The sequence below is a fragment of the Martes martes genome, assembly GCF_963455335.1.
Source record: "Martes martes genome assembly, chromosome: 2".
NCBI classification, from domain to species: Eukaryota; Metazoa; Chordata; class Mammalia; order Carnivora; family Mustelidae; genus Martes; species Martes martes.
In genome coordinates, this window is record NC_137889.1 from 180,575,553 (window position 1) to 180,601,614 (window position 26,062).

At 48.3% G+C, this 26,062-nt stretch overlaps 1 protein-coding gene across 1 annotated transcript in view; it reads right to left on the reverse strand.

Annotated features, from left to right (window-relative positions):
* Positions 1–26,062, reverse strand: part of SCFD2 (sec1 family domain containing 2) — a 429,119-nt gene that overhangs the window by 10,339 nt on the left and 392,718 nt on the right. The window contains exons 6-8 of the mRNA XM_080797411.1: positions 25,616–25,761; positions 13,613–13,747; positions 1,535–1,654 (exon numbers count right to left, since the gene is read on the reverse strand). Coding sequence (XP_080653537.1) covers positions 1,535–1,654; positions 13,613–13,747; positions 25,616–25,761 — 401 coding nt within the window. The remainder of the gene's footprint in view (positions 1–1,534; positions 1,655–13,612; positions 13,748–25,615; positions 25,762–26,062) is intronic.

Genomic DNA, 26,062 nt, shown 5'->3' on the forward strand with positions numbered 1-26,062 from the left:
CACAGGACCCGGGCCTTCTCTGCCCCACTGGGCGGTCTGGCCTGCTCTGTAGCCAATCAGGCCCGCAGACCAGGCTTCCGGAGCTCCTGCCATGTACTCAGGCTTGGGGAGCCCCAGCCTTTGCCCTTATGGAATCCACGTCCGCTTGAGGAGGCCGGGCAGCAAACAGGAAGCAGGTGGGCGCACAGTCCAGGGTGGCACGGCTGTCCAGGGTGGCACGGCCAAGGGCGGAGTTTGGATTCTGGCAGTGATGTGGCAGAAATGGAGACAGAGGCCCGCTGGGGTGGCCAATCGGATGTGCAAAGTCATGGGTACGGGTGGGAGCCAGAGCACCAGTGCCCCTAGTGCCACCTCTGGGCCGGACTCCCCTCTGCTTGCCATGCAGCTCTGGGGGACGGTCCCCTGCGTGAGCCTGCGTTTCCCCCCCAATGCACGGCACCTGCATCCTTTTGCTTTCTCCATACTACAGAAAGCCTCCCAGTTGCTCGCAAAAGCTGACGATAAGCTCCCAGAGGCAAGTCTCAAATGGGGGGTGGGAGGCGAGAGTTGGACTCCCTGTCTCACAGCAGGACGATTCGAAGGCATGTCTTCTGGACTCCTCGGGCCCCCAGAGGACAGAGCCTTGGCTGCCTACAATAAGGCACTCTGTTCTGGCTTTTCTCTCTCTACGGTCTGTCTTCTCGGATTCCCTCACTTCTGCTTCTTGGGATCATCTCCCACTGTCAACCACCTGCTCTCACGTCCTTGTCACATGGCCTGTTTGGGGGGAGCCCAGGCAGGCAAGGACTTCAAGTCTTACTGAGTTACAGGCTCTGTGCCCCCAGCCAGATTAGAACTTCCAGAGGCAGGGGTTCTCCTTCTCCTGGAGTCCCTCCCTGGGGCTCCTGTCGCCCCAGGCCAGCAGCTAAAACCCTCCAACAGAGCAGGGAGCTGCCGCCCAGAAATGGCTGATGCGAAGGGCAGCCACCATTTATTGAGAGCTATGGGACAGGCATGGTGCTAAGTACCTTGCCTCCCCTTATCTGATCTAAGACTCACAGCCACCTTAGCCCTGTTCCCTCCATAACATGGAAGGCTTTGCTCTCCCAGGTCATCGAGCCAGTGAGTGACAGAGGCAGGATTCAAAGACAGACCTACATCATCAAGAGATAGGCTACTTCCAAGGAGAATGAGCGGGCGCAGCCAGGAGGCGAGAGAGGAGAGAGAGAGACTACATCTGTCACTGCATTGACGACGCGCCTTGTTACTCTTGAGTAACTAAAAGCTGACCGGACGCAAGAGAATAAATGCCCTTCAGGAATCGGGACTGGGGACAAGAGCAGACGGTAAGGGACAGCTCTCCTCCCTGTGTCCCCAGCAGGACAGCTGGCCCAGGAGCAGCTGGAGGGGGAATGTGACAGGGCAGGAGTGGGTGGGAGAAGGCAGGTGGGATGGAGCCTGGGGAGAGGCACCGGGAAGCCAAATGAAGGGCCCTCGGCCCCCCTCCCTCTTGTGCCTCAGGACCCTCCTTCACTGTTCGCAGAGGCCTCCGTACCTGGGTTCCTGGCTTCAGGGATGGCACGAGGTCTTTGATCATCTTGGCTTCTGAGACTGTGACCCCGCCCACGACGAAGAGGATCAGGAGAGGGTGGTCGCTGGGATGAGGCCGGCTCACCTGCAAAACAGACCCCCATGGGCTTGAGTGGCTGGTGTTGGGCAGAGTACCGCACAGCTGGGTGTCTTCTCCCTTGTCCCTCCACGGGGACCCCAGGGCTGTCGCCCCCAGTGCAGGTGACATATACAACCCTTAGAGAGATGGTGATTCATTAAGGATCGGATGTGTTAGTGGGTTTTAAACCCACCGACCAGGGAAACCCATACCACGTCACCTTATTGTACCCTTTTGAATATGTTATTGAAGGAAAAGTTAAGGTATTGCGGTTATTAAATAGGAAGAGAAGACCGAGGTGCAACTTATTAACTCCCTCCTTTGCAGCCTTCAGGTCTGAGCGTAAACATGCCCCTTACTCATTACAGAGCTCTGTTTATTTCCTTCAAAGCTTGCCACAGCCTGTGGTTATCGGATTTGCTCCTTTGGTTTGTTTCCTTATCGGCCGTCTCCTCTTCTAGAACTGGGGATCTGGCTCACTGCTGAATTCTCAGCTTACTTAGTGACATTTCTGGCAGCTAGCAGGTGCTCAGTAAATATCTGTGGAATGGACGGATGGTCAGAGTCCTGGGGAGCTGGCGCTGGAGAGGTTAAAAAGACCCGTGAGCCAACCACCTGCCCCGGGAGCTTCTCGTCTAGCGCAGACCTCACGCTCTTACCTTCTGCAATCCAACCTTAGCTGAGCGCCTACTCTACGAGGAATGGCCCACTGGATGTCGTGGAGAATTATCTGATGCCTCATGATTTCACCAATAAGGCAAAGTCTTACATACCAGAAGGAGAATGACCCACAGAACCCCTCGGGAAATGCAAAATGACCTACACGTAGTGACTAATGATGGGCACCAGAGGGAGTTTCTGAAGACAGTATGTTTTGAGCCCTACCTGGAAGTCAGAGCAGGTTCTGGGAGAAGTGGGCACGAGAAGAGTGACCCAAGTTCTAGAAGCAAATGGTTACCCACTGAGTGGAACAGGCAGGGGGTTGGAGAGTGGGGGGTGGGGCCAGGACAGAGCCCACGGCTTGTCACTGCAGGAAGCATGCTGCCAGCTCCCCTCATGGCCACCACAGCCCAGGCTTTTTTTTTTTTTTTTTTTTTTTGCCTTTAAGATTTTATTTATTTATTTATTTGACACAGAGAGATACAAGTAGGCAGAGAGGCAGGCAGAGAGAGAGGGGGAAGCATGCTCCCTGCTGAGCAGAGAGCCCGATGCGGGGTTCGATCCCAGGACCCCGAAATCATGACCTGAGCCGAAGGCAGAGGCTTTAACCCTCTGAGCCACCCAGGCGCCCCTCAGGCCAGGCTTTGACTCCTCGAAGGGAGGGTCCACAAAGGCAGGGAATGTACTCCCTCATTCACACTAACTCCCAAACCGCCTTCCCATGCAGGTGGTCCCTGAGCTGGAGCAGGGTGGGCAGCAGACCCACGGGAAGCCCTTGCTCCTATCCCTGCTCCAACTCCTTTCCCAACTGGGTTCTTCCGGCTTCCTTGCCTGATTATACCCACTTCTCAACATCTTATTTTAAAAACGCTTAAAAAGGGAATACATTCAGTGTTTCCAGTTATGTAAGTTACTCTTTGGCTTCTGAAGAAGAAACTCAAAATGGAAAAAAGGAAGGAAGGGAGAGAAGGGAGAGAAGGAAAGAGATAGGGAGGGAGGGAGAGGGAGAGAGAGAGAGAGAGAGAGAGAGATCTAACCTTTTCCAAAACAGGTGGTGGTGAATACTGGAGACTCCGATCTGCAGGAAAAGACCGACTCCTCACCTCCGCCCCCCGGCTTCTTGCCCTGTAGCTCTCCTTCCCCTGGATTGCATTTGTTGGCTGCTTTCTTCCAAGTCACGTAATACATACCGAGGACCATCCTGCTTGTCTCCCACTATCCCCTGAAGTCCCCATGGCCATCATATGTAGGAGTCAAGGAACACTATTTAGTCTTCACTGAACGGGTCATTTCTGTGACAACTGTCACAGTTGATGACGCCCTGCTTGGCTACTCTAACAGCACTCCCTGTTGGTGGTTCCTTCTACCTTTTCTGATCCTTCCTTCTCAAATTTCTCCACAGGTTCCTTTCCTTGGTCTGCCCCTTTAAATGTCCATGTTACTTCGGGCTCCGTCTTTGGCCCCTGCCTCTTCTCACTCAATACGTCATCCCCGAAGGAGCTCACCTACTCATTCGCCTTCAACAAGCTTTTACATTCTTCCCAAATCTGTGTCCTCAGCTTGAACACCTCCACTGAGTTTCTGTGGACATGCCCACCTGGGTGTCCCCAGGACCCCTAAACTCAACAGGCTCCAAACCTGATGTCTGACCTCACCAAGTCTCTTCCTCATGTTGACTTTCTTTCTTTCTTTCTTTCTTTCTTTCTTTCTTTCTTTCTTTCTTTCTTTCTTTTTAAGATTTTATTTATTTATTTGACAGACAGAGATCACAAGTAGGCAGAGAGGCAGGCAGGGGCAGGGGGAAGCAGGCTCCCTGCTGAGCAGAGAGCCCGATGCGGGGCTCGATCCCAGGACCCTGTGATCATGACCTGAGCCAAAGGCAGAGGCTTAACCCACTGGGCCACCCAGGCGCCCCTCATGTTGACTTCCTAACAGCATCACCATTGGCACATGACCCTGAGCCAGACACCTGATGGTCACCGGGGACTTTGCTCTCTTTCATTTCCCTGATCAAGCCTCTTCATCGCACCCCCGCAAATTTGTGGATCTCTCCTGGACTTCCTATTCCGGTCAGGCTCTCATTCTCTCTTCCCTAGATCACTGCCACAGCCTTCTGGCTCATCTCCTCGTGCTGTTCTGGCCGTCCCCCCATCCGTTCTCCTCCTTCCTGCCTGAGGAAGCTTTCTAAAATGCAAACATTGATTGCTGACCCTAGTGGGCAGTCTACTAAACACTTGCATTATCTTAGTCAATCCTCAGAATAGCTTTTGGGGGCAAATACAATCATGGCTGCATTTTTCAGGTGGGGGGGGTTTTAAGTTTACACCAAGTAACTCAGTTGTGCTGCGAGGGGCCGCGCTTCAGAGGCCACACTCTGAAACGCCCCTCGGCTCCATCGCGTGTTTGCTCTCTCCACGAGTCTTTGAGGCTGAAGTTTGAGCTCCCTCATTCAGCACGTAGGGTCCTTTCAGTGTGGCTTTCCTTTGTGTCTCTATTTCCATCTTCCACGCACGCAGCTTGCTGGAACCCTTCACGAGAATTTGAGCCACACCCGACTGCATGGTATTTGGGTTTTTTTGGACATTTTGGTAAACACAGGATGCTTGATTGAACATTTGCATCACAAATTGCATTTATCACAGTGTTCGGTTTGATTTGCTTCCACAAAATAAGCAGAGCCATCAAGACACAGAAAGCTGGTACCCTAGAGTCCCTCTTGTGCCCCACTCTCCTGTCACAACCTCACCAAGGGTAACGACCACCTCGACTTCTGATACTCGACATTGTACTTTGCTTTTTCCACTTGTCTCTAAGCCCCGGAGACTCTCCATGCCAGCAGGAAAGATCTGGGGCCCCCAGGCATTGGCTGGGACCACACCGGTATGCTTTGGTCTCTGTCCGTGCCCCTATAGTTATTTGGTATTTAAAGACCCCCCTCATTCTCTTCTGTACCTCCTTCCCTTTTACTCTCTTTGAAAAGCATCCTCTCCTCTGAGAAGTTGTCTCTCTCCGTCTCTCGACTCCTGCCCCACGACCTGAATCTGACCACACCCCTCCTGGCCTTGTCAAGTTGGACTGCGGCTTCTCTCCTCTCCTAGACCGCAAGCTCCTGGAGGGGAGGGACGGATCGTATTTATCTTGGGATTTTGGGATTTCGGGCTTGGAGCACAGACCGTGCTCATGGTAAACTTTCCACGAATGTCGCACGAATAAAATAAATGCATGGACGAAGGAAGAAGACCAGCAGGCTCACTGGAGGTACCTTCTTCTCTTAGAGATCTTTAAGAAACTCTTTCTTCGCTTCAAGTGTGATGTTTCCTGGCTGGGAAGCTAACCTGAGGTTCCTTCCAGCCCTGCAAATAACTGTTTCTCACTTGATCCTGGAAAGAAATACAACTGGCTCCAGAACGTCAAGTGGGACGGTATGTTCCGAAGACATATGCTTTCCGTAAGACGGTCTGGGCTCTGAAGTCTGCTGCCAGAATCTTGGAAGGATGGATCGAAAGATGAAAGGGAGACAAAGAACAGTAACAACAAAGAACAATGCCCTGGGGCCAACGAGTTGAGCGAACGCTGGGTTTGGTACACATAAAAGGGTCCCATTAATGTTTTGGTTTCTGTTTAGATTTACTTTTCGATACCAGACTTTCCTTCTAGAACATGCCCAGTGGGCAGGCTATTGGGAGGCGGAGCCTTTGGAAGTCTTTTTTCCATCAGAATAACACATTCCTTATAATCAGGCCCACACTGCAGCGGCCCAGGTATCTGTGAGTTCCTGGTATAAGGGACAAGGAGGAGGACAGATGTAAGCTGTCGCAAATGCGCAGATTAATAAAGCGAGTGAGACTCCCTGTTCATTCACTTTCCGAGCCTTTGCTGGCTGAGATTTCGGACGAGGGTTCTGGTCAGAGAAGACAGTTTCCCTCCACCATCCATGCACCCGAGCCTATGCAGGTCCAGGCTTCGGGCACCTTCTCTGCAGCTGTGGGCCCTGAGAGCTCTTTGCTGTCCCGATTGGTTTCGATGAGCAGGGGTTTCCTCCGCTTCCCTCCAGGAGTCCTGGGAATCCTGCTGCTGACTCTCCTCCACTCAGTTTCTCTGCACGTGTGACTCCTTTGTCCCCAGCCCCAGCAAGGGTCAGGCCCCCATCCTCCAACAACGGCGGAGCCTTGGAGAAGGGAGAGAGTGCGACAGGCACTTTGGCCTCAAAGGGCACTCGGCCCTGAGGAGAGGGGTGCCGACTCTGAAGATGGGTTTGGCAATGGCTTTTCTCCCGAGCGCGGCCACCACCGCCCAACACTGTGGGCTGAGCATGGTGCTGTTTACTCAGTTATCCATCCACTCAACAAACACTTAGTGAGCAACAACTACTGGGCCCCACGCAGCTCCAGGCTTCAGGGATGTCAGGGATGTGGCCACGAGCGGACCAGACCAGCTGCTGGTGCAGAATTTCTATTTCTACACAAATAAAGGATGAGGAAGTACGCCAGCCCTCTGGGGAGGAAGGAAGGTGGGAAGGGCTCTGGAGGAAAAGAAAGCAGGGGGTGGGGCGAGCGGGACACGATGTGACACGGAGAATCCGCGAAGTGGGTAGAAGCTCTGTTTTATAGCTCGACACAGGGAGGATTGAAGGGCTCAGTAAGTCATTCCCAGTCTCAGTGAGCTGGACGGTGGAGACTGAAATCCAAGTTTCTCTCACTGCAGAACGAAGCACCTTCCACACCGCCCCATTTATAAACAGATCTTCAAACCTAAGGCTTTCTTGCTAGCTTTCATCTCTCAAGGCCGAGCTTCTCATTCCTTAGCAGCCTCGGCCAATTAGCAGGTTCCTGCTGGAAACTTCCTCACTGGATCACGTCACAGAAGGGTCTCCACACGGGGAGCAACACTCCGTTGTTCAGCTTGACCTCCCTGGCACAGCTGCTGCAGTGGGTGGCTTCTTCTTTCTGGAAACTTCCCCCACTCCCTCAGTTTCTCTCCTGTGCCCCTGGAGTCTCCCTTAGAGGGCTCAGCTCGCTTGACCTGCTCCATGACAGGCTGTGTCCCCGACTGCTCGGGCCTCTGCCCCTGCTCTCCTCCCAGACACCCTTCCTGGTGACCCAGCCCCTGCCCACCATCTGTGGCTCACCCGCCCCCAGGCCCCAGATTGCTCCCATCGGCCCAGGCCCTGCGGAGCTGCAAAGCTAAACTCTCAAACTCGAGTCCTCTTGCTCTCCAATCCTGCTTCTGCGTCAGAGAGAATGTTAACATCGCTCCTGCAGTCACCCCACACCAGGCCAATGACCCCCGGCGGTGTCTTCTCGTCTCCTGCATCCGAGCAACACCCTGCCCTGGGGAATCCTCCAGCATGACACCCCTGCCCTCACACCCCCTGCCCTGCTTGAGCTCTGGATCTCCTCATCTGCCCGTCATCCCTCTGTAGCCCGATGCGGGTCTAGCCAATACCCCCCAATACTCACTGCTCCTGGGGTCACCTTTGTAACCTATAAGCTTATTATAGATTCCTAACAACCATTCAATGGTGCCTCAGTGTTCTGGTCAAAATTCACATTTCTAGCCTGTCCTGATCTGGCTTTCGCTTCCCTCTTTGTCCTCATATTCTTCCACTCCCTACGTCTGCCCTCAGCTCCGGCCACTGGGAACTGCAGCATGGGTCATTCTGTTTCTAACTCCCACGGTGCTGATGGCACTCCATTCTTCTGGAAGTTTCTCTCTGACTCCCCCTCCTTTGTGCCCTTGCATCCCATCTGGCATACCACTTCTCTCTCCTCCCCATGGACCTCCGTTTTCCTGTCTATCGCCTGGGCCAGCTGCAGGCCATACAAGGTGAGCCGGGCCAGGGCAGGTGGGCTATCTATTTCGTCCCCCTGTCTTCCCTGCCCACGACAGGCGTGAGCACACAGAAGAGGCTCCCGGTAATCGCTCTCAGGCAGACGAAGTTCGTCAACTGCCCAAACCAAGTTTTTGCTTCGGTTTAATGATTCCAACTGTGAGAATCCATCTCACCAGAAATGATGGATCATATTTAGCTGGTGGTAGACACAAATCAATTTTACCTCATAGGAGGAAGCACAGTTAAGAAGAAGGAAATAGAAACCAGGAGGATAAATAGTGTTGCAAACAGGAATTCCAGGACTTGCGCTGAGTTAATCAAGAGACACCAAATGCCGAACTGTTCACTTCTCGTCAGAAATGCCATTAAGTGTAACAGATACACCAACAGTCCATCTCTCTGTCTTATTTGCTTATGTAAACAAGGATGAGCTGGACGAGACGACCCACAGGCACATCCAGCTCTTACAGTCCAAGGACCTGATGGCCAATGTCACCTGAGGCTCTTTATTTTTGCCCTTCATCTCCCTGGCAGCCTTCACCCCCTCCTGTAGGCACTTCCGTTCCACACATGAACAGTCTCCTTTACCCCCATGGTTGTGGGGTGCGCTCCTGGCAGTTATATGGTTGCAATGTGATCCTGCCTCTCAGCCATAGCTGACTGGTTTGGGAAAGGGCTGTGGACCTCAGCTGGGCCAGTTCCAGATCCTTCCCTGGGAATCAAGACATTTGACCTAAGACAGATGAGGCTCAGTCAAAGCTGAGCTCTCATTTTTCTTTTTCTAAGATTTTATTTATTGATTTGAGAGAGAAAGAGAGAGAGAGAGACAGAGAGAGACTGCATACATGAGCAGGGGGAGGGAGAAGAAGACTCTCCACTGAGCAGGGAGTCTGACATGAGGCTCGATCCCCAGACCCCGAGACCATGTCTTGAGCTGAAGGCAGACACTTAACCAACTGAGCCACCCAGGCGCCCCAAAGCTGAGCTTTTAAGAAAAACCAAGGGCCGTGGCATCGCGACCCAGCCATTCACTCAGCGAATACTTAGCGAGCACCCGCTCTATGCTGGCCCTAGTGCTTTCCATCTTCTGCAGGCCAGAGCGAGTCTCAGAGAACTGTCTGGGTTCCTGATGGCTTTTCCAGGTCTCAGTCCCCATCCTCCCTGAGGCCCACTACACGGCTGCCCTGAGCTTCCCAAGACCCTCCTCGGTCTTCGCCATAAATGATTCACAAGAAATGATGAAGTCATGCATTTTGTTGGTATCTTCAATGCAACTGAAAGAGTTTCAATTCTGATCTCTTTTCACTACCAGCTTTTCAGGGCCGGCTGAGCAGCTTTTCCATCTGCCCTTGTGGACCCAAGGCGACGGAGCTCTCATCTCAATTCAGAAAAGGGCCCAGAGGCGAGCACTGGGTCTTCTATGAGTCTTTTTCCTAAATCTCTTAATATTTTCCAATTAAGCACGGCCACACAGGAAATGGAACAACAACAACAAAAACCTTCTTAAAAAACATAGATAAAAGGAGGTAAAAGGGCCTCAGACAATTTCATTAGATAAAACCTACCCTCCTCATGCCAATTCCAGCAGAGAAAACATCTTGGCAAATCATGTCCTTTAGTCAAAACAAGTTGGGGGCCAAACACATGGAGTAGATATAAAGTCTATTATTTTCAGGAGACTGAAATCCAAACCACAAATTCCAGAAATGCATTTTTAAAAGTGCTGCCTATTAGACATGCTAGTTTTAAATTAAATTAACGTTGAAGCGCGAGGGGTAAGGTATGTTTCGATTTATTTATTAGATCACTATCAAGCTTTCCTGTAAGGAGATCAAGGTGCTCCGTGCACAAGCATCTTGGAGAAATGCTTGGTTGTTTGAAGAATGTCAGGCTCTGCCAAAGCTGTCTCTCCCCAGTTTGATAGTCCCCCCGCCTTCCTCTAGGGCATTGCCCTTTGAAGCCCACAGCTTTATGTGGCTAACCACAAGTCTATCCTCTGTTTGACGAGTGCACGTAGCTGCCACGGAACACTGTCTCAGAACCATCCGAAGAATGGTCTTGTGGGCACACTCGCTCTTCTCCCCAGCTTGTCTGCTTTACCTTCCAGGGCCTGACACAGTGAACCCGGCAGAGGAAAGTCCTGTAGTGTCTTATCGCCCAGGAAGGTTTTGTTCGTTTGGTTGGTTGTTGATTGGTTTTGAGATTATATTACTAAAAAAAATTATGGCAAACAGGCAGGTGTCTGATTATCAAAATCTTTCTGGGAGCACTTATTTTGAAACCAATGTCAAGAGCAACCAGAGCATTTTCTATCCTCTAGCCTGGAGGGAAAACTCTCAGAATCTGCCACATGCTGTCCTGTCAGGCTAGACAGCCAAGGGCATATTCGGGCCAACGCAGACCATGTTTTCCAAAAGTGGCCATGACAATAATTTCTGCTCCTCATGTTCCTGCTCCCTTTCCAAGAGGAGGAGAGTGTGTTCCCTCTCCTCGAACCCAGCTGCGTATGTGTAACTGCCTCGACCAACAGAGCACTGTGGATGGGACGCCACATGATTTCTGAGGTTTCTATCTGGCTCTCTCTTAGGACGCTTGCCCTTGAACGCAACCGCCATGTTGTGAAGGAAGCTCAGGGTGACGGAGAGGAACCTCGTCCCTTTGCTCACGGGCCAGGCTGGGCTACCAGCTGATGGGCAGCATCAACCTGCTGACACTCATGGGTGCTATCTTGAAGGTGAATCGCTCTCTGTTGAGCTCTGCCCAGAGTCCAGATTCATGAATGAAATCAGTGATCAACAGTACGTTAAGTCAGTGTTTTGGGATGGCTTCTTATGCAGCAAGAGATAACCAGAACGAAACAGGGGACTTCTCTGGACAGCCTTTCTAGAGGAAAGCACACGAAAGCAATGCGGGAAGGAGATGGTAACAAGTTGCTGTAGGACGCAGACGAGGTTCGGACTTCTGTCAGGGCAAACTGCAGTGACCTTGACTTCTCTCACACAGAGCTTTGGTTTGAGGCAGAGACTCTTAAACACACATCTTGCAAGCTCTTCTCTCCACGGGCCTTAGAGCGGAGTAGAACACACTCTCTCCTGATGGCTTCTCTCCATCTCAAAGACAGAGCTTCTTGGGAAATCGCAGTTAGTCCTCAAGGCCCTGCTGACTGTTCTTCTCTACATTTTATCCCATTGGTTTTGTTCAAGCCCTGAATGCACGAGCCAGAGGTAATGTTCCTTTTCAAGTTCCACGGTGTTGTGGGAAGAGTCAGCCATGGAAGCCCATGTAGCAATGGAACAAAACTCCTCTCCGTTGGGGTGGTGGGGTGGGGAGGGCTTTGTGCCCAGCCCGCTGAGACTCTTCCCAGCCCCTGCAGACCGATGACATCCCCTGGCAACTGGGAGCAAAGCCTGGCAGCTGGGGGCTGAGGAATGGATTCTGACAGCTGTTGGGAAAATACAGATTCTTCCTTTTTCTGAAATGCATGACTTGGGAACTTCCCTTTGAGACCAGTCTCAAGGGGCCAGAGCATTTCTTCATGAGTCCCAACCCCAGGGATAGGAAGTCAGAGAAACACAGCAGCCCACCACGGCCCCAAGCATCTTCCTAGGCAAATATCCTCCTTAGGACAGTAAAGCTTCTCGTCAGACATAGAGCTGCAGAAAACACTCTGCAGAGTGTAAAAGGGGAATTTAAAAATGTGATGTGTCACGGTTCATGAAACAGTAATGGAAAACGCAAGCCGATCGTCTCCCACAAGGGAGGCTCCATATTGACCTGATACTTGCAAAGTCCATCAGCATAGGAAAGGCACAGTGCCCTTAGAAGCAATTCAATTTTTTGTTTTAGCCAGTGTTTCCCAAACAAATTTGGTCACAGCATCCATTTGCTAAGAAGAAACAGTTGTGTCTGCAGGACATCGCCGGCCAAGAGTGAGATGGAGGCCTCGTCTTGTCTGCACTGTGTGTCTCCGCCGACTGCAAACGCATCTGGTGAGCAGAGAGCAGGCAGGCTGGAACCTTCACTGTGCCCCCCGCCAACCACAGAGGCAGCGACCTGACTGAGGAAGGACACGGGGCCTGTGGAGCCGGGCTCAGACCTCCCTGCCTGGGCCCTGAAAGCCCACACTTGTTATTTTAGCCTCTTGTCAGGGCAAAGTCCAAGCTCATGAAGGAAGGAAGAGGGTACTCAAGTGGAGAAGGGTTTGGAGACCACGTCTAGTCTGGAAGTTTCTACACAAACTAGGCATTGTGAAGGGCTACTGGAAAACCTTAGGCTTACATTCGACAGAGGAGCCTCCACACGCTTTTATGAAGCTGATCTGCAATACATTATTTCTTAAAAATAAATAAATAGGGCACCTGGGTGGCTCAGTGGGTTAAAGCCTCTGCCTTCGGCTCAGGTCATGATCTCAGGGTCCTGGGATTGAGCCCCACATTGGGCTCTCTGTTCAGCGGGGAGCCTGCTTCCCCCTTTCTCTCTCTCTGCCTGCCTCTCTGCCTCCTTGTGATCTCTCTGTGTCAAATAAATAAATAAAATCTTTAAAAATAAATAAATAAATAAATACATAGGGGGGGAAATCCAGCTGCCACACAGAGTAACAGGCAGTGCTAATCGGAGGCAGCAGGAAGGAGACCCGGGCGGCCCCTACAGCCCACTTAACTGCTTTGTCCAGAGTCTGATTGTCTGGTTTCTGTCCTCTGGCTGTTCGAGTGGACCAGTTTTCCTGGCATATGCATTTATTGAACTCTGAAAGGCCAGATCTTCTCTGTAGATTAATCCATGATTTCAAAGACGCTTTGAAGTAGGCAAAACATTCTGTTGTTTCCAAGAGTTATTACGCCTGAGATCCTGGCATAGACTAGGAGGCCAGCCTGTAATCTTGTTTAGATCCTTTTATATTTAGAAACTTTATAGTGAGTTAAAAATGATCTCATTTGTGTACTTTTCCTCCTTTCATCCCCATGGCAAAGGCTGTTCAGTCATTCTGACCTCTCCTTGATATTAGCCAGAGAAAGTCTAGCCCTTGGCAACTGGGAGTCCACCAGGCTAAAACGAAAGTCGTTTCTGAATGGATTTGGGGGTGATGCGAGTCATGGGACTGAGCAGAGTCATTCACTATTCTACAGAAGTTCTAGAATTAAGAGCAAAAGACCATCATCAAGACCTGTGACTAGTATAAGGATTAGGTGAAATGTGGGCCAAGGAGGAGAAACGTTCTCATTCGTGTTATCCTAGGGGGGCTTGTATCCTCACATATCGATTGAAAAAACACCATAGCGCTTAGGTCCAAAGAAGCTGGCTAAGGCTGGAAGGCTAGGTTGCTTATCACCAAAGTTAAATAAAGACTGCACCTGATTTCAGGAGAGCCCAAACACCAGAGATTGTCCTGTATGGTCCTCCCCAGGGTGAACTGGAGGCAGCATTTTCATGGCCAGCAAAGAAAGCAAGCCGGACAATCAGGATTACTTTACCTTCATAAACATGCTGAATCCAGTTTTAAGGAGGTCAGTGAGGCCTGAAGACATGTGTTCAATATCCACTGGGTCTGGCCTCTCAGGATTAAATATTTCTTCCACAACCTGCTTCAACAATGGCTTGTAGGATGCCTGGAAAGACAAAATATTGTGTTGTAAGTTAAAGGGTTTGTTTGGTTTGTCTGGAGAGATGATAGCTTTATCTGCACCAAATGAAGCAAAACAAGTTTATTTTGACACTGAGCAATGGCTATGACTTTGTGTGTATGAAAAGGCAACTATAACAACATTGGGTTTTTTTGGGTAAATTTCACCCTAATACTCTAATGCTATTTTTTATTCTTATCCCCTTCTACTAGCAAATATCTCTTGTCAGAGCTGTAATCCTAGTAGAACTACTTTTTTAAAATCTGGGTTTAAAGTGACAATTTTGGGGCACCTGGGTGGCTCAGTGGGTTAACCCTCTGCCTTCGGTTCAGGCCATGATCTCAGGGTCCTGAGATCAAGCCCCACATAGGGTCCTCTGTTCTGCGGGGAGCCTGCTTTCCCCCCTCTCTCTGCCTGCCTCTCTGCCTACTTGGGATCTTTCTCTCTCTGTCAAATAAATACATAAATAATCTTAAAAAAATAAAATAAAGTGATAATTTTATATATGAAGAATATGGGAAAGCAAAGTATTGTCATTTGACACAGACATGAAGATGGTCTCCAGTTTTCCTGAACATTCTTAGGGTTATGCTCCCCTCTGCTAGGAACTGGCATGTTTTCATACGATGTATTGCCACGATCCAAGCCTAACGCAATCTCTTCTTCCTCTATAGAGCTCAACTCCAAGAAGGACTTGGCCAGAAAACAAAGCCATGATGCCAAACAGGAATGTGGCCGAGGTCAGGGCTTAGAAAAAGCAGGCCACGTGGTACTGTAAGAATTCCAGTAGAGTGAAGTTGATGTTGATTTGCTACGGCTTCTACAGTCTGATCAGTGGTGCATCTCTGCCTGTCCTGACGGTATTTCTATTTTGGACCAGGGCACTTTCTGGGCATGTCCCCCACTCCTCGTGCCTTGTTCTTCTTCCTACCAAGCTCTTCTCATCCTCTGTTCTTCCCTTCGCATCAGCTGACCGCCCTCCTCCCAGACCTGTTCTGTCTCTGCTCTGCAGTCCCACAGGGCACGTGACTTTGGAGCATGAATGCCGAGAGAAGCACTGTCTCCTCTCCACGCACTTGGGTGATTATTACCGCTTCGGAAAAGCCAGGTTCCAATGGAGCCAGATGTTTTGAACTCTTTGGCTCTTGGCCTTGGCCAAATCTGTGACTTGCCTCTAGCAAGTTCTAGAATTAAGAGCAAGAGACCATCATCCAGACCTATGACTGGTACATGGGTTAAGTGAAAATGTTGAGGCCATTGGGTGAACTGACTTCATCTCTGGCGTCACCTCCTTTCCTTATAGTCATTTTTTTTTACTATTATTTTCCCTTTATTCCAACTTTCTTCCTTAAAATATTTTAGGAAAAAAACAGGGTACAAACCATCAAAATAACAAACAATTATTTAGGGGTGCCTGGCTGTCTCAGTTGGTAGAGCACATGGCTCTTGATCTTGGAGTTGTAGGTTCAAGCCCCATGTTGTGTGTAAAGATGGCTTAAAAATAAAATCTTAGGAAAACACTATCATTTAGCTAGAATGTCACGTGCATCTATCAGGGATAAAATGCAGGGAAAAGTAGCAACTGTTCAGCGGACAGGTGCAGCCTTCGTGTTCATTAGTCCAACCGACTACCGACCCCCGTATACCCAGGGATCTCACAGGTAAATACTCATGAAAGGTAGAGACTGAGCAGGAATACCATTAAGACAGAAGAAAAAAAAAGCAAACACTATGATTCAACCTTCCCCATTCTAAAGCAATATTAAGACAGATTTTTAAGACACTCATAGATCTGCTGGTGGGCATGCAAATTGTTGCAAACAGCACGGAGAGCAACTGGGCAGCTCCTATCACTATTACAAGTGCATTTGACCTGGCCGTTCTGCCTCTAGGAATTTACCCTATCAATATGTTAACATATGCAAATGAGACTTATAAAAGGCCACTGCCATTGTTTGTAATAGCAGGAGACTGGAAGCAACAAGTGCCCATCAGAAGCAGTCGGGTAATAAATGGGAAGAAATGGCACGGAAGCGACGGGAGAAGCTCTGGTGTTGATCTGGCAAAAAGCAGAATAAAGTGTGGGTGGAGACAGCAAGGTGAGAACAGTGTGTGTGTTGGGCTGGCATTTATGTAAAATGTGTTCCAGGGGATTTGGAAACTTGTATCTGCTGAAATGTACAGAAGATAAATTGTGATGGGATTTACAGAGACTGCCAGGAGCAGTGATCCTGGAGTGGAGAGCAGGACGAGGGACAAGGGCAGGGGGGTGGGGGGGTGGGGGGGGTGTGACAATTGCGAGGGGGTGGGGGGAGGCTTTTTAATATATCGTTTTTCCAAAAAGAGTTAAAACACCATTTGCAAATAGCAAGAATGGTGTTTTTTTGTTGTTGTTTGTTTCATTTTGTTTTTTACTTGTTAAAAATTAACAAATTATTTATGCACAGAAGAGACTGAAGTAAAGCACGCCAGAATGTTAATTAGGGCTATGTCCAGATGTCTAGGTTCTGGGAGTAGGGGACATTATTTTTTCTTTGGCCAAATGTTCTAAAGTTCACAGGTATACTTCTGGAATCTTAATATGATCCAATAAATATTTTCAATGTTAAAGAAAAATGGGGTCGTGGAACGGCCTCTGAATTTTGCACCTCATCGTCTCTAAGTAAACTGTCTCGAGAGCCCTTCTGTCATCTCAGCCTTTCTGGACATTGACTCTCAATGTAAACTTTAATCTCTTTAAACTGCTCTCCAGTGGCGCCTGGGTGGCTCGGTGGGTTAAAGCCTCTGCCTTCAGCTTGGGTGATGATCCCAGGCTCCTGGGATCGAGCCCCGCATCGGGCTCTCTGCTCAGTGGGGACCCTGCTTCCCCCTCTCTCTGCCTGCCTCTCTGCCTACTTGTGATCTCTGTCTGTCAAATAAATAAAATCTTAAATAAATAAATAAATAAATAAATAAATAAAATAAACTGCTCTCCAAAGAGAAGTCCTTTGATCAAAATTCTGCATCCTTATCAGCATTTCGTGGATACTTTGACGTGGATACTTTGTCCTTGACGTTTTCCTTGGTCCTTGCAGCCTGGTACAGCCCAGTAACAAAGTTACTGACAATGGGATGTAAGCAGGAGGGTAGTGGGACTCGCAAATGCTCCTTTTTCAAAAGGGAAAGGGCTGCTCTTTCCCTTTCTCTGTTCTGCCGCTTGGAACATGGAAGTGGTGCCCAAAGTGCGGTGGCCATGGTGGAAAACAGGGCCATCCCTCAGAGACGCTGGAGCCGAGAGCTGGAAGCAACCTTGGCTGTGATGGCTGGTGAGGCTTCCAGAAGCCTAACCGTGGACGCACGAGGGCTGTCCACTCGACGTGACAATACAAACCCTCCTCTGTTTAAGCCGTTAGCTCTCAGATCTTCATGACTTGCAACTGAATGAAATTCTAACTGATACAGAGTGCAAAGGGAAGATAAAGAAACTGGGGTGCTGGGTGGCTCAGTTGGCTCGGCCTCCAATTCTCTAGCTTAGCTCAGATCTTGATCTCAGGGTCGTGAGTTCATGCCCTATGTTGGGTGCAATGCTGGCCATGGAATATGATAAATAAGTGAGTAAGTAAGTAAGCAAGGCAAGTAAAGGGCCATGTCTTCCTTCCAGGAGTTTACATTTATTTAATTTATTAGCCTGTATGCAGATATATAGAATAGCTTGAAATGGAACCCCAGAGAAATACACGTAGGCTGTCATGATTAAGAGAGGGGAGAGTATGTTCCCTAACCTACAACAAACACAACCAGGTTGCTGCTCTCCAAAGGATATGCTTCCTGCGAAGAGGAAGAATTGTGATTGGAGAAGGAGCTCAGACACAAGAAAATTCTGTCATCCAGCTAAAATGCTAGACTCAGGACCTCCTCTGTGCAGGGGGCAGTGGGCTGGGGGTGATGGTTCTCGCCAGTGCAGCCTCGGCGGGGGGGGGGGGGGGAGTAGGGGAAAGAAGGAAGTGTTGGGGGGGCTGGGCATCTTGTCCTCTCCTCTGCTCCACTTGTAGCTAAACTCTGGGCAACGAAGCACCCAGGACAAAATACCCACTGAGCTGGGGTCCCCCATGGGGGTGAGCAGAGATTTGCAAGGGCTAGTCCCTTACTACCTTCATTCTTGGGATTTTGTGATCCTTGTATGCCACCGGGGCAAGCTGTAAATCCTTTTTATTTTTATTTTTTTCAAGTGTGTAGGTAACATTTATTGAGATTGAGAAAAGAAATCACAACTTCCATACAGAAAGTAGCAGATAACAAACCCATCACATAATCCAGAACAATAACATAAATGCTCTCATTAATTAACTGCCTGACCTAGCTCCGTGATACTCATTTCTTAGATTTCTTGGCTGCGTTCTCTCGGATTATCTTTTCGTTTGACAGCAATGTGGAAAAATCATCTGCTACAGAGATGTGGTCGTGATTAAGCTGTTGTCTCTCAACTCCACAGGCTGTCTTCTGTACTTAGCTCGGAGATGCTAGACCTGGTAGCCTGCCAACAGGGGGCACTAGAGGGAGAGTGGCGGGAAGGGATAGATCGAGCTCTTCCCGATCATTCGCTGTTCCCACCAGCATCGCCCCAGTAAGGGCTCCTCACCACTGGACGCCGTCCCTTCTCTCGACTTCTAAGTCACAGAGTCCAATAAATTATCTTCCTGGTTTAAGCCAGTTTGAGCTTTTTTTCTTTTATTTTTTGTTTTCACTTGTAACCAAAAGCATGCTAAGCCACATACTTTACCGAAGAGACGTTGATAGGTTTTCCCACTTACATATACAGAAAACCTCTAATCCTTTACTAAAACAGCTAAGCACAGAACAACGGACTAACATTGTCCATTTAAAGAGCACAATTTGGGAAAGACTTTCTCAGGCATAAAAGCAGTACCGGCCTCATGACCTCTTCCCAAATACATTTCTTAGTTTTTCCAATTAGGGATTTTCATGGCGAGAACCTCTGGCTCCTTCCTCTCAGCCACTGAGGTTGGATTGCTTTGTGTCCCAAATCATGTGACTGAAATCCGATTGGAATGTCGGGCTTCAGCAATGGCTTCTTAGATGAGAAACCTCTGACTGTCATGGAATTTTCTATTTAGCCAGAAGCCACTCACCTCTCAGCAAAGGACCACATAGAAGGCAGTGATAGGGGAGACAGACGTCTTCCCCTGGTGCCCTACTCAAAGTTCTCCCCCCATGTTAGGGACGGCTCAGGGGGGAGATCAGTTGTGTGGTTTCCTCCGACATTAAGAGAGTTGGGCAGAGTCAATTAATTTTCCTAGTCAAACATTCTCTGTCCATTCACCTTTGAGGGTGGGGTGGAGAGGAATGAAAAACACTGATAAATTCATTCTTTCCTGTTCTTGCTGGTCATTTATTTCTCGTTTATATCACATCCGGGGTATGCTGACACTAGGGGGCTCTGCCTTATACAACCTTACAGCTACCCAGGTTTCTTCTGTCCATTGGTGCCCCCATTCCCTAGGTCACCGGAATCCCACATGGGAGCTCTGTGTCTCATCAGCAGATGCACGAGAGCGAGCATGAAGGATTTCCAGAGAGACTTTATGTGCTCAGCCTGAAAGCGATCTGTATCACTTCTACCCATTGTTCATTGGCCAGAATTAGTTGCAAACCTACATTTACTCACAAGGGAATCTGGAAATTGTGGTCAAACTGTGCCCAGGAGGAAAGGGAAATGGACTTCAGGGAACATTGTCTCTGACACAGACACACAGTAAAGTCTGTACCGTAACATTAATATAATTATTTCTTTAACTGGCAAGTTGCCTGTTATAGGCAAAGGATTATTAAGCCCTTTCCCCCCTCTTCTGCATAAGAATTTGACCTTTGGTTAACTTTCTAGCTCGGTTTCCGTGGAAACCTGATAAGAGAAGAATGTCAAACTGTAGCCAGGCAAGATGGCTTATGATAAAAATGACCCCTGCTTAGTAAATTGCATTAGATTGGAGAGAGCTTGAAATATTGGCCAGAAAGCCAGAGCTCTGGGCTTCTCTGGGCGCGATGACTCTTGTATAACTAGGCATGTCCCTTGGAGGAACACTGGGACCTATGTCCACAGACTTGTTCCGGAGAAACTGGCTCCTAGAGGATATGAAGTTTTTAAGCCAGGAGACTCCTGCCCCCAAACCTCTCTAGATGTGAGTCTAGTTCCTTCACTTCTGAGCTGTTATCTTGGGACCAAACTGGGTAGATCCTGGGTGACAAGGACCACTCCAGGGAAGAAACATGCATGTGCCCCCCTCATGGACAGCTATGCTCCTGTCCTAGGAAGACTGGTGCTAAGTGGGGCTTTATCCGCATAGCTGACTAACCCATTAAGCACAGAAGGCACAGTGCCCAGAGCCCACAAGACTTTTAGGGGTCCGTGGAAATGTACTAGTTTAAAATCAGAAGGAAACAAATGAACTTTTAGGTCAAAGATAATGTTCTGATATAGAATATTGTCTCTGTACCAATGCAATTGTACCATATAATTTTTAGTATTTTTTTTAATAGAAGAAGAGGTCCATAAAGGCAAAAGTGAGTAGGACTATGAAAATCATAATGTGGCCCTTTATGACAGCCTCATGAGGATAGTCAGGTTTGGTAGAGCCTAACGAGATCCCTGATTGGCATTAAATGTGAAAAAGCTGAAGTTTCCAAAAAACTGATCTTATACTGAAACTTTCTCTTTTTCCTTTAAAAGGCCAATACCTCTTCCAGAACAAACTATATTTTTAAAAATACTATACTGAATCAAAATATGAAGAATAAAATATTTGTGTCTATGTCTCTGGTTACTCTTGTGGTGGGTATAATATGTGAGTAGGTCTAGAAGATCCTTTTATCGACCTGATTCTAGCCCTTGAACAAAGGTACTGAGGATAATAGTAGTTTCTGATATTATACCTAAGTCAGAGAAAATTTCTAGAAACCAGTCTAAAGTCCAACATCTTCCTGAATTTGGTGCACCTTTAATATGGTCCATGATAATCAGTTTGTAAGAAAACCTGAGCTGTTGCCACAGCTACATCCCCATCAGTCTGGCCTGCTGCCCTTGGCTTTGCTGACTGGTGTTGGTGCGGCCACGGGCCCTCTCCATCCTAGGTGCTTCCCCCTTTCCCACAAAATTGGTTCTAATACTTTTGTAGAGAGAGGGATGATTTTGTCTCAATCTATGATGGTATAGAAAAACATCTGTTCAAAACTGCTGAGAGCTTTGGTTGTTCCATGGCTCATTTATTTTTATTTTTGGCTTTACTATCACTGATTTCCCCCCCCCCTCCTTCATCTTCTTAAAGGAAATAGTTTGCTCTGCAGATTAAAAAGTGGTTCATTTGCCTAACTGTTCATCCATCTATCCACCCATCCATCCTTCCTTCAAACCAGAAGCAGATTACTTTGTAGAATTTTGAGGGTAGTCCCTTCAACTTCAATATGAAAAAAAAAAAGAGAAAAGGGCAAAAAACTAAGCCCAAAGCTATTTACTAATTTGCTTGAGTTCACACAGGCAGTTAGAAGTGGGGTACAGGACCGAGCCAAGTCTCCTGGCCCCCCCAGTTTCGTCCCATTTTGTGTTGCTTCTTTCCAAAGGGGTGCTAGCAGGTCTGGAGTGAGGAAGACAGAATCAGGAGGAAGAGGAAGAGAGCTTAGCACTTGGAAGAGAACAGCGAGGATTGCTGACAAAGAGACTGCGCCTGCAGACTGCTCAAGAGCCATAATTCACCAGGCACCAAATGAATCAGGCTTCCTAGGGCACCGCTCATTCTAAACACTCTTGTTCTGCCAGCCAGAGGCCCAGAAGACAGTAGGCATCCGTGGGAAAGTTCCCCCCAGCAAGCCCAGCACAGCCCTTGCAGGCTTCTACCAAAGCAAGTCGTGCGAGAGTCAGACAACATTTTGCCTGAAAGGGCCCAGAAGCTCTTCGCCCTGAGACACGGGCCTCACGGCCTCCTGATGCCCCAGCTGAGGACGAGCGGCACATCAAACACGGCGGCGTTTAGGGAGGAGGTTAAGCCTCCCGTTAAACTAGAACATTCGCAGTAAGAAACAAAAGCACAAGACTTGCTGCACAGGCAAAACTGGGGGCTTAGCTTTCCACTCAACACAGTCCAGGAACAAATACAAACGTTCCAGACCAACGGGCGTCAGCAGTAAGCCCTTACCATCCAGAGCAGCTAACAGTGCAGTGGCTTGAGAACGACTCCCCTTCTATGTGGCCCATCCCTGAGCCAAGGAAAAGGTGAAATGCTACAAAAGAGGACAAAAAAGAGGCTTATTTTGTCCTTCACCGCAACTGTTGCAGCAAAAGCTTACATAGTGTGGTCTTTGTCGGCTCCTGCCCTAAGAGCTTTGCATGTGTAACTCGCCTAATCATCTGAGTGTCTTTTTGAGGGAGGTACAGTTATTATTACTCCTTTGCACCATGGAGGAACTAGGTACAGAGAGGTGAAGTCACCTGCTTAAGGTCACACAGTTGATAGGGCTCTGGACCTATGAACTCAGTGCTTCTATGCTGAGCTGTGAACCCATGTTGTTGTTAAATTCCATCTCACTAAGAATTAAGAGCATAAGAAACGCCATTGTGGGTAAGAATCACAGTCCAGAATCCTTCAGTCCGTCTGTTCATCTATCCATCCATCCATCCATCCACCCTGCCACCCCCTAGGAAGCACGTACTGAGCAAGGCTCTGCAGAAACCCCAAGGTGAACAAACATGGATGCCACGCCCAGCTTTGGTAGCCTCCTCTGCAAGTCAAGAGCTTCCATCAAGAGCTCATGATCCCCACCATGCCCACTCTCCTGGCTGCAGCAGGGCTGGCTCCCTTGGAGAGCCAGGTGTGCGGTGACCTTCTGGGATCATTTCTGGAGATGCAGTCTGGACCCCCCCTCCTCCAGCTCTCCCAGAGACTTTATACGTACATGACTTCTTGCATGAAATCATGTTCTCCTTGAAATGAAGAAAGTGATGTCTGCTTTCTGGGATGTGGCTGATACACTTTCCCAAAGCTAAAGGACAGAGGTCAAAGAAGAGATGCCTCAGATGCTAGCAAATTCAACAGGGGTGGTTCTGGGAGGCAGCTTGAGCTCCGGAGTAGGAGAGAGGGGTGCTAGGAGGGAGCATGGGGCAGGTAGGGGCCCCGGGATCCAGGGGAGAGAGCCTAAATTTGCAGCACTGGTCAGAGCTGGAATAGGAATCTGGAGCTGGATCAGGTCTAGTGCCTTCCTGGGTATCCCAGTGAGCCCAGAACATCTCAACTAGATGCTGCGTAGAAACCACATGGAGTTACATAGGAAGCACACTCCCCTCCTTTCCCCGCCTTGGCTGAGGACCAAGTTGGGAGAAGAGATGGATAGAGGGTTGCCCAGTCAAGGCCCACCTCCAAAACTAGATGCAGCTGAACTCTGAATCTAGTCTTGACATTTGTCTTTTTTCTCATTGCACATAATCAGCATGCCCCCAAACCCTCTGAAATATGATAAAAAACATACATGTATTGCATTCACGATGTCCCCAACAAATATCATTAAGCACTGACTATATGGAAAATACCACTCTAGACACTGAGCATATGGCAGTGAACGAATGAGATCAAAATTACTGTCCTCATTGAGCCTACATCTATGATTGAAAAGTTTAAATTCAAAAATTATCAAAAAACCCAAACAGGTAAAAGCCACCTATAATCCCAACAAAAACTCTTTCTCTATCCACATAAAGCAGGAAGCCAGAGTTTCTCTTTGTCCATCCAACCATTCCCACCCTATACAAGGCAGCTGTTAATAAAGTTTTCCTTAATTTTTAAAGACATATTAAATATACATATCCATATACTTTCTATTTTTTATTTTATTTTTTAAACAAAGGTAGAAAATCATAACCTCTGTTTTAGTCTGAGCTCTCTAAGAAGCAGAGCCTGAGCCAAGGATTCACATACAGTTCTGCTAAGCACACTTGGATTTGCCTCATTCATTTTAATGGTCGTACATTTCAGAGCATGTGTCTGTATCATTATTTACTAAATCCCTTTAAGATACACACATAACTCCCCACCTTGCCCCTACTTCCCACTCATTGACATTTAGGATTTTTAGTGAAAGGGTCGATGTCATTGACTCACTGTAGGAGAGTATATATGACAAAGGAAAGTTCATTTTCCAAAGGCAATGGCTGCAGGACAGGGTTCTGGGTCTGGAGAAATGGCAGTGTTGGCAGCACAGAGATAAAGTCTAGAAAATTTATCACTGTCCTTATCATGCCCAAGATTTATGGCTAATGCATGTTTGTGCGAATTTGGCTAAATTAGTCACAATGATGATCATAAAACTGAAAAGACCTTATTAATTGGTGGTTTGTTTGCACTTTGCCAACTATAGCAGCCGCTTGCTTCTTGACATTCTTTGGTCTAAATATCATCATAAATCACCAGTTCTCTGTCTTCTAGAACTAGTCCCTACTGCTGTATTTAAGACTGGTGATTTTTTTTTAACAACTAGACTACATACAATGAATGATCTGAGTGACTTTATCTGTATTTTGTGGTGGTAGTTTCTCAGGTCATCGAACAAAGGATGGGAATTGACGTTACTAAGTTGACAGCCAGTTTCCAAGGTCTTTCATATGTTGGTGGGTGATTTCCGATGCCCATCAGCACCATCAATCCGTACTTCTAGAGCCTCCATACGATCCATGGTATAGTGGGGAGGAGGTTTCGTAATGGCAGCCAAAACCTGGCATCTGGCCCTGGCCACCCGTGGGTCTGTGGCAAGTCACGTGGCCTTCCTGGATCTTGGGGTAATAATGCTTCCCTGGCTTATTTCTTGTGAGGATCAAAGGACAAGCCCAATGGGGGGGCACTCTTCAAGTATCAGCTACTATAGGAATATATGGGAGGAAGAGTCTGGATTTGGCTAGGCTACTCTCGCAGATAACCTTAGCTCTTGTCTACATGCCCACCTTAAAGGGTCAGCATCCTGAAGCTGAACCCCTTGCTACAGCGGAGTCCCCACCAATAGCACATTCAGCTTCCCAAGCAGCTGTAGCAAACAGAGTGGATTTTGCTGAGATCTCATGGGGGAGATGAAGGAGAAGACACTCACACACTCCCCTAATGATCTTTCCCATCAGAAACATCTGTTCTCCCTTCATAGCTATCTTTGGCCACCAGGAACCTTAGCTGTGTCTCTATCCTCGTCCAACAGAGACTGCCCAGCCTCCATGATTCCAACCTTTCTTCACTCCTTAAGCTTCCTTTTGGGTCCCTCTGGGGCCCCTCCCTCACTGAGCTTATAATCTTGGATTCACATACTATCGTCCTACTCACTGTTCAAAATACCTTTCTAAAAGTTCCCCCACTGCCCTTAGGAAGTGGTGGGGAAATTTTAAATAACAAAGGTTTTGCTGTCACAAACTTCTTTTTTCCTTGCCATAGCATGATGACGTCATCTTGTTCTAAGTTCAGAATGTTTAGGGAGCGCTTAGATCTAGAAGCTTGGGGATCACAAAAGGCCAGCCCCTGGCCTGCACCCATAGCAACTAGGGCCCAACGAAGTAAAGGGACTTGCCTCTTACAGGATCAGTATGAGACAGCTACAGAGCAGTGGCTGGCCCCCATTCCAGTGCTCCTCTCCCTGCATCAAGCCTACAGGTACACATGAACCAAGAGGCTTTCACATCCAGGGGAACCCAGAACTCTGAACTGGAAGGGGACTTGGTGTTCATCTAGAACAAATCCCTTGTTTTAGAGAGGCTAAGATGGAACGTTCATTTGGCAGTCCCTGAATCCTAAAAATACAACACAGATCCGATGGTTACTTTAAGACATATGTACTTGCCTGGTGGGTATGATTTCCAGGAGCATATACAGACTTAAACTGTTTCATGAGATTCCGAGCTCCGGCGATATCCTGAAGCGAGGCAAAGAGCTTATCCGCAGCAATTTTGGATTTCTGAAATGTCAGCGTCATTGAAGAGTCACAGCCTGAAACAATCCAGAGAGATTTTCTTGGGTGAACACATCTTTAAGTTAAGTTTTAATCATGGAGGCTTGAGCTCGAGGTAACACGGTTGATTTTCTTTTTCACCCTATTTTACCCTGGCTGTTCCCCAATCGGGTGGTTTTAATCCTCCACGAGCGATGGAACATACCAAGTGTAAATGCCTTTGACAGAAGGGGAACTCGGAATTGTCTGGGATGGCGGCCACTGGTTTCAATCCCCATGCTATAGAAGCTTCACAGAACGAAAGCTCCCCAGGTCTTAGCTTTGGGAAAATAGGCAGAG